The following is an 8750-nucleotide window of genomic DNA, read 5'->3' on the forward strand; positions in this document are numbered from 1 at the left end:
AACCTGAGTTTGCGCTTTTGGCTGAAAATATGATTTTACCAACAATGTAGAAGGTTTCAGTTCTTTCTTTTCTATTTCATTTCCACACTGCAATTAGAAGGAAATAAGCATCTCCATTCTAATTAGCAAGACCTAACTAAATGAAACACTTATTAAGATCATATTTCCTTTGAACAACAAAGGGTTCACTAAGCCTTCTTAAATCACATTTTGGAGAATGCGCAGTTTGTTTAATGGCTCTACACTCGAGAAACAGATACACAAGGCGCAGTTCCAGTCTACCATGTCTTGAAATTGATCCAGTAAGATAGAAATGGCATTTGAACCGGTTTGGACTGACTCGATTTTTTTTTTCCTGACCGAGCCAAATTAACAGAACTAAAAACTACATCTAAGATTTATTGGAACTTCTCTGAAGAAAAAGGAATTATGTTTCTAAATGCGATCATAATTTCTTTTTAAAGAAATACTACATAAAGACAAAGCCATATATAACAACAGACATCAGACTGTAAATAACCAGATCTTCAGGTGTAGATTAGCTAAGTGTTCATGTTTGCATCACAGGGAAGGACCAATCGTTGCTGTTCTAGTGAACGTATAGTGGTGGTTAAGTAGATAAACTTACCGAGAGGTGTTGTGATTGGTTAAACCGGATAAACAACCAATTGAGTTTCATGAGCGTAAGGTCCAGCGGCGAATATGGAAGGACGGTAATTACAAGGTAACTGACTAAAGGAGAGGATCCCTACAGGTGATTGTGTTGCAGAAGGAGGTTCTGAATGGAAGAAGGAAGCTGGAGATGAAGGAGGAGCTATGATAGGAAGGGCTGTCATAACCGAAATTGGAATTGGAATGAGTGTTAACCGGTTCAGGAACAAGAGCAGCTTTTCCTATTCGTTTTGTTTGTCTTGAAGCTCTGAAGCATATCTAGAGGTTCCACCATCTTCACTTCTTCTATTTTTCAAAAAGTTTGATGGAATCACAGTAACTTAGTTAAGTCTACGACCAGGAACACAGAACAAGTGATAAACAAAATCTACGAATCTGTTGTTAATGATAGGAGAGAAAAACTATTTGATTCCATGGAAAACTTCACTAACTGGGAGATAAGAATCAATAGAGAAGCGTAGCTATTAAATCATAAATAGATGGAACTCACGTACAAGGGAAGCAAGCTTTTAATAGTTTGTAATTTGAAAAAGAAATAAAATGTCTTTCATTCTTTCATTCAATCCTCCAACTGACATCCTGCAAAGCAAAGACAGGAAATCATTTTAGCAAGCTTCCCCCTGATGCTACAGCAGAAGCTGCAGCTCTACTCCAAAAAAAAAAACAAAAGGTACGCAAAGAAATTTGAAAACAAAATGTCATACCCACACTCTTCTCCAGATCCTCCAACGTTGCCGCTGCCTTTTGTAGTTCCTCCTTACTCCATAAACCATCCAGCATATTGCGGATAGTAATGGTATCAGGGCATACGCCACCAGAAATCATTTCTTGGAAAATGTCTAGAGCACCATTAATATTACCCACTTGACGAAACCCATGAATCAAAGTTTTGTAAGTAATTGCATTAGCAACTATTCCTCTTCCATATATCTCGCAGAAAAGCTTCAATCCTTCACCAACCCTCCCTGCCTTACAGTAGCCATTAATGAGTGTGTTAAATGTGATTACATCGGGAGAGAAACATTTGCTACCCATCGAATCAAATATTTGTGTGGCCTCATCTAGGCGGTTCTGCTTGCAGAATCCATTGATTAGAGTTGTAGGTGACAGTATCAGGGACTATACCTCTGTGGGGCATCTCCTTGTATAATTCCTCAGCCCCTAAGAACTTCCCTTCATTGATAAATCCAGTGATCAATATATTGTAAGTTTGAACATCCGGCTCAACACCATTGAATGGGTGAGTAGCATCAAGATCCATCTTACTCTTCTGCATAACCTTAAACATTTCCAATGCATCTTCTAATTTCCCATTATCGCAGAGACCGTCCAGCAAAGTGTTACAGGTTTACGATATCAGGCCACACACCACTTGAAATCATCTCATGTAAAAGGTCTTGAGCAGCATTAAGATCGCCCACTTGACAGAACCCGTGAATAAGAGTGTTGTAAGTAACTGCGTTAGCAACTAATCCTCTTCTAGACATCTCACGGAGAAGTTTTATTCTATCATCCACCCTCTTAGCCCTACAAGATCCGTCTATGAGAGTACTGAAAGTGATTACGTCCGGAGAGCAGCCCTTGGTAGACATCAAATAAAACAAGTGCTCCGCATCATCAAGACGATCCTGTTTGCAAAATCCATCGATGATTGAATTATATGTGACTGTATTAGGATATACACCCATGCGGATCATGTCATCGTATAATTCTCCAGCCTCAAAGAAGTTGCCTTCTTTGACCAATACATTGATCAATACACTGAAAGTTACAACATCAGGGTCGATCTTCATTTCTAACATTTCTCGCAACAACCGCTGGCCATCACTCCATATACCAGAGCTACAATAACCATCTATCATACAGTTGTAGGTAACTATGACGCCCGTCTTTCCAAAGGCGATCGATGATGGAACTGTAGATTACCACATCGACTTTGATGCGGCTTTCCTCCATCTTCTTTAGAAAATTCAAGGCCGAGACAGTGTCGCCCATCTTACACAATCCGTTTACAATTGTTCCATAAGTAACAACGTCAGGTTGATGACCAGTTTCTACCATCCGATCAAGCAGAGCTACAGAAGTACATCCGCAATTTCAAGTACTCTCCTCCAGAAGTTGTCTCTCCAACACTACTTTTCTTGGCGAGAGGAACATGAATCAACCTCGTACTGAACAATCTAGCAGACGAAGAAGATCCCGATCTACAAACCCTAACCAACATTTTTTTTTCTTCTTCGTCGAATCTCTAAGAACTGACAAACGAAGTGTGCTACAGTATTGTAAGCCGGTTCCATTTGATTTTGCGATGACCGGTTTAATTATACAATTTCCAGTTCAGATTTGAACCCACTCTGCGCTCAGCAAGTGAAGAAGCTCTATTAATTTCCTTCTTTCTTTGTCCACTTAACATTTTACTTAACCTAATCCAATATGATATGGATATGTTGAATGTAGTAAGAAAAAACATCTATCTATATATATTATTAAAACTCAAGTACAAAATTGCAGTGTTTGGAAACTTGAATAGAACTATTAAAAAAAATTGATTCTAGTCTTTAAAAAAAAATTAATTTTGTTTGGAAACAAAGATAGTAATATTAAGAAAAAAGTAAGGGGCTTATGTTATTTATTAAGAAAAATTGAAAGTCCATCGTATTATAAGAAACTATCTATCTGTGCCAGTTTTAAAATATATGAAAATGAGTCAATCTAATTGCCTAAAACTCTATTTTAAACTCATTTTCGTATATTTTAGGCAATTAGATTGACCCATTTTCATATATTTTAAAACTGGCCCAGATAAATAGTTTCTTATAATACGATGGACTACAAAGTAGTATTCAGATCTATCTCACTCTTCTGCATGACCTTAAACATTCTTAAAGCCTTTTCTGGTTTCCCAAGATTGCAGAGACCGCACAGAAAAATGCCACGAGTTACGATGTTAGGGCGCACACCATGAGAAATCATCTCATTCAGAAGGTCTTGAGCAGCACTTAGATCGCCTATTTGACAGAAACCGCGAATAAGACAATTGTAGGTGAGAATGTTAGGAGAGCAGTCATTTGTAACATCAACCCAAACATATGTTTTGCCTCATCTAAGCGGTTATGCTTGCAAAATCCATCGATGATTGAATTATATGTGACTGTATCAGGATATACACCCACGCGGATCATGTCATCGTATAATTCTTCAGCCATAAAGAAGTTGCCTTCTTTGACAAATGCATTGATCAATACACTGAAAGTTACAACATCATGGTCGATCTTCCTTTCCAACATTTCTCGCAACAACCGTAGGCCATCACTCCATCTACCAGAGCTACAATAACCATCTATCATACAGCTGTAGGTAACTACATCCGGAAAAATACCATTCTCTTGCATTTCACCGAAAAGATTGTGAGCATCGCCATGATGTCCATCTTTCCAAAGGCGATCAATGATGATACTATAGATTACCACATCGACTTTGATGTGGCTTTTCTCCATCTTACTCAGCAGATTCAAAGCAGACACAGTGTCACCCATCTTACACAATCTGTTTACAATTGTTCCATAAGTAATATGGTTAGGCTGGAGACCATTTTCCACCATCAGATCAAGCAGAGCTACAGCTTCGAGAACTCGACCCTCGCGGCAAAGACCATTAATCAGTGTGTTGAACGTTATGGCATCGGGTGTACATTCCATTTCAACCATTTGATCAAATAATGCCAAGGCTTCAGAGATCCTATCTTCAAGACATAACCCATGGAGCAGGGTGTTGAAGGTAACAATATCAGGGTGGAATCCAAGTTTTGTGAGCTTACCAAATGTAGACAAAGCAAACGGAAGCTTAGAGCAGCTGCAGAAACATTTTATAAGGATGTTCATTGTGTAGATATCACGTGGAATCCGCCTCATTTCCATCTTCTGATAGAGAGAAATCACAACATCGGGTCGCTCCATTCTCACCACCACCCCCATTAGCTTACAGAAATCAATCACGGAAGGTAAGGGACTAGATCGAAGCATGTCGTCGAACAAATCAGTCGCATTATCTAAGCTTTTGATATAATGAAACCCGCTCCGCAATTCCAAGTCCTCTCCATTGAAAGTTGCTTCGTTACCACCACTGAAATGGACTGACGAAGAAGGTGGAGGCTTTCTAATTATACCTTTCTTGGAGAAAGCGACGTTGATGAATCAATCTTTAAACCCAAGCCAACATTTTGTTCCTCGTCGATCTTTAAAAACTCTGACCTCAAGGCAGGAGCTAGCGAGTGTGTTAAAGTCCAACTTTGAAAACTGGCTCCATTCGATTGGTACAGTGACCGGTTCAGAGATGAACTATACGCTTGAATCAGTGTGGGAGCTAATAATTTAATTTCGTTTGAGTGACTGCGAGAGCTAAGATGGAAAACATTATCCTGTAAAGACAAGGGATACTCTCTTCTATCGTTTTCTCTAACTTCTCTCTAAAAGAGCTTTTATCAGAATAGTTGCTTCCCGGTGGCCGGTGGTATCACCGCCGGTCACCTACCCCTTTTTGTTCTTTTGTTGTATATATCTTCGCTCGGCGAATTTCATCTTCTGCTTGTCGGATCTATCTTTCGCATGGCGACTTTTGATGTGATCTATCGATTCAAACAGAGTTGTTTTTCATGATTTTCTTTTATTCCTGTTTTTGAGTCGATTAATAATAGTCTGATCTTTGTGATTGGATCATAGTTAGTTTATGTTTTCCACTTGGGGCGTAAATTTATTCCGTTAAATCCTTGATCATATACCTCCTTCACCGCTCACTCTGACTTCTTTTATATGAGAGTCAGTCTTTGCTTTCTTTATGTAGCCGTTCATGGCGTTCAAGTGGAGCATCTCTGAAGAGAGAAAGAGGAGTTTGATGGATACTTGAAATCATTTATGAAGGAGATTCAGAAGAATCGGCGTTGTCTTCAGCGGTCCGATAAAGGATCTATCTTCAGTTTGATTTCAGTTTTTCTCTATTTCAATTCCTGTGGATTGAGGCCCCTTTGCTCAAGTATTTACGGTTAAAGTGGAAAGCATGTGAATTTGGTATCGGGTTTGGTGGTTGGCTTAAGATACAATAATGGAGGTGACTAAAGAAGATCGGAGGCAGAGAAGAGGAAGACGTTGCGGCGGAGAAACTAGACAGAGGCCAAAATTGCCGTGGAAGAGACACGTGTAGATTCAAGAAACTTATTCTTCAGACGCGTGGAGATTCATGTAGCAATCACCGCCTTAGAACTAGAGCTTATTGTAATTTTATCTGGGCCTATCTTGTAATAACCCAATACCAGATTGTATTGTCCATTGGGCCAGTTTCTAATGAAACAATGTTGACAAAAAAAAATCCTGTAAAGACACCCTTTTTTTTCTTTTTTTTTTTTTTTTTTGGTCTTAGGAGACAGCTTGTTAGACCATCTTTAACGCAGATGCTTAGTGGGCTGCTTAGTGATTTTTTTATTTAAAAAAAAGGGAAATGAATTAATTGGAGAGGAAGCGCTGCTTAATTAGGCTTCAGAGGAAGCGATGCTAATAGGACACGTGTTGGCATGATGCGAATCTGCGTCCCTTTCTCTATCTCTCTCTCTCTCACGAAACACAAGCGTTTCTTCTGTTTTCTCCTCCTCTCGACGAAATCGATCTCTCCTCGACGGCTCCGTGAGCAATCGACGATGATGTCTCCTTGTATCTCTCGCTCTCCTTGAAGCCTCCGTGATCAATCGACGGTGATGTCGCCTCGTCTCTGTCGCTCTCCCCGAAGCCTCTGTGATGATCGACGATGTTCTCTCCTCGTCTATCTCGCTATCCTCGACGCCTCCTCGTCGCCTCGTTGAGAAACATGCGCATGCATCTGTCCTCGTCTCTCTCTCTCCTCGACGACTCTGCGATGAATCTCTCGGCGTCTCACGGTGTCGATCTCCTCGAGGATGAAGAATCACCCCGAGGATGAAGAATCACCCCGAGGATGAAGCTCCTCCATCTCTCTCTCTCGGCGTCTCGCGGTGTCGATCTCTTCGAGGATGAAGAATCACCCCGAGGATGAAGCTCCTCCATCTCTCTCTCTCGGCGTCTCGCGGTGTCGATCTCCTCTCTTAAGCTCGGAGCTCTCCTCTACGTCAACAAAAGAAAGGTAAAGCTATGGATGTTGCCATTTAAGTGTGAATCGACCTTTGATATTTTTATTAGTTTGTTCCTGCCTCAAGATTTTTCTGTCTTTGTTTCTTCAGATGGTCGGAGCTAGAGACGAAGGTTCGTCAAACAAGATGTCTACAATGAAGACATGTAAAACTTCAACCCTCTTTGATCTGTCAAATGGTTGTTGTCTGAATTGTTTAAAAATGGATGAAATTGAATCGAGATAGTATCAACTGAATCGAGTGTCATGAATGGATGTTGTCTGAAATTGTTTAAGAGTTCTACTATATCATTTAGCTTCTGGTCTGAATTGAATCGAGTGTCCTGAATTAGTTTTGTATCTGTTTGTTTGTCTCTTGAGGTCTGTTTCTCATTGTTGTTTTGGTTTCTGTTTGTTTGTGTCATGAGCTCCATGGATGAAGGTTCGTTAAAGAAGATGACTACAACTGCAGGATCGTTTGCAAGCAAAGGAGTGCATTCACCGGAGAAAAAGAGGTAAATTTTTAATATTTTTTAGCCATTGAAAGCTTGGTCTGTTTGCATTGGTTGGGTTAGGTAGTTAATGTGTTTGGTGTGGTTGCATTGATGTTGGTAATGAAAAGGGAATTGCTATTGGTTGCGGTAGGTTGTTAAATGACTTACTGTAGTTAAATGACTAGCTTTAGTTTGAATTGTCGATAATAAATGACTTGCTTTGTGTTTGATTATGGTTGTGAAAGGGTAATAAATAGAAGTTAGATATATGTCAACTCCAAAACTGCTTTAAAACTTCTTCTTTCTCTTCTATCTCAAACAGATTCCTATATGTTAATTCTCTCTTCTTTCACTTCGAGATGGAATTTAATCCATTTACTGAGCCTTCAAACTTTGTTGAACTGCTTAGCAGTCAACAAAGTGTTTCACTATCTGAAGCGCAAGTTCCCTTCTATGGCACTCAAGGCACTGAGCTTTCAAACTTCGGTGAAGACAACCAAGCCTCTCGTAAAGAAAGAAGGACGTGGTCGCCAGGAGATGATGTTCTGCTCATTAGCTCGTGGTTAAACACGAGCAAAGATGCAGTAGTAGGGAATGAGCAAAGGCTTAATGCATTCTGGAAAATAATAGTTGCGTACTACAATGCTAGTCCCTCTGTTGGTGGCTGTGAAAAGAGAGAGCCAGCACACTGTAAGAATCGCTGGCAGAAGATCAATGACCAAGTTTGCAAGTTTTGTGGCGCATACGAAGCTGCGAACAGAGAGAAAACCAGTGGTCAAAACGAGAATGATGTGCTCAAACTAGCCCACTAGATCTTCTTCACTAACCATAATAAAAAATCACCCTTGAGCATGCTTGGAAAGAGTTGTGTAATGACCAGAAGTGGTGCGAGCTGTCTACTGCTAAAAATGATGGAGGCTCCAAAAAGAGGAAGTGTGGGGATGTTTCACATTCAGCAAGCTCGAAAGCAACTGAAGTGGATTCCGGTGACGATGATGAAGCAACAACTCGTCCCCCGGGTGTTAAGGCAGCAAAGGCTCGTTCTAAGAAGACAATGAGTGATGGGAAGGAACTGTCTGAGTTTCAGACAATGTGGAACATCAAGCAGCAAGATTTGGCTTTGAAATCAAGGCTGTATAAGATGAAGTTACTCGACGGTCTCATTACTAAACAAGGACCACTAACGGATGTTGAAGAAGCGTTTAAGACTCAACTCATGAATGAGTTGATGTCTCCATAGATTTCGTCTCGGTTTGTTTGTCTTGTTCGACTGATATGTTTAAGTTTAAGTTTAAGTTTAACTCAACTCAAGAAGCATTTAAGTTTATATTTGCTTGTTCTCGTTGCTTGTGTTGGTATTGTTCCGTGTTTGTGTTGTGGAGTTTGTGTTGCTTGTTCTCGTTGCTTGCTTAAGTCATATATGGAACTTCTTCTTAATATTTGTTGTTGTTATTG

The 8750-nt window shown here is 40.0% G+C and overlaps 1 protein-coding gene and 1 pseudogene across 1 annotated transcript; one reads left to right on the plus strand and one right to left on the minus strand.

Moving 5' to 3' along the window:
• Positions 1-489: 489 nt before the first annotated feature.
• LOC125585963 lies at positions 490-5519 on the minus strand (annotated as a pseudogene).
• Positions 5520-7654: 2135 nt separating this feature from the next.
• Positions 7655-8535, plus strand: LOC106429099 (glutathione S-transferase T3-like). The gene is made up of 2 exons (XM_048755706.1): positions 7655-8086; positions 8176-8535. Exons 1-2 carry the CDS (start codon positions 7655-7657, stop codon positions 8533-8535), a joined length of 792 nt encoding a protein of 263 aa, XP_048611663.1.
• Positions 8536-8750: the final 215 nt, after the last annotated feature.

The sequence above is a fragment of the Brassica napus genome, chromosome C4 (genome assembly GCF_020379485.1).
Source record: "Brassica napus cultivar Da-Ae chromosome C4, Da-Ae, whole genome shotgun sequence".
Taxonomy (NCBI): domain Eukaryota; kingdom Viridiplantae; phylum Streptophyta; class Magnoliopsida; order Brassicales; family Brassicaceae; genus Brassica; species Brassica napus.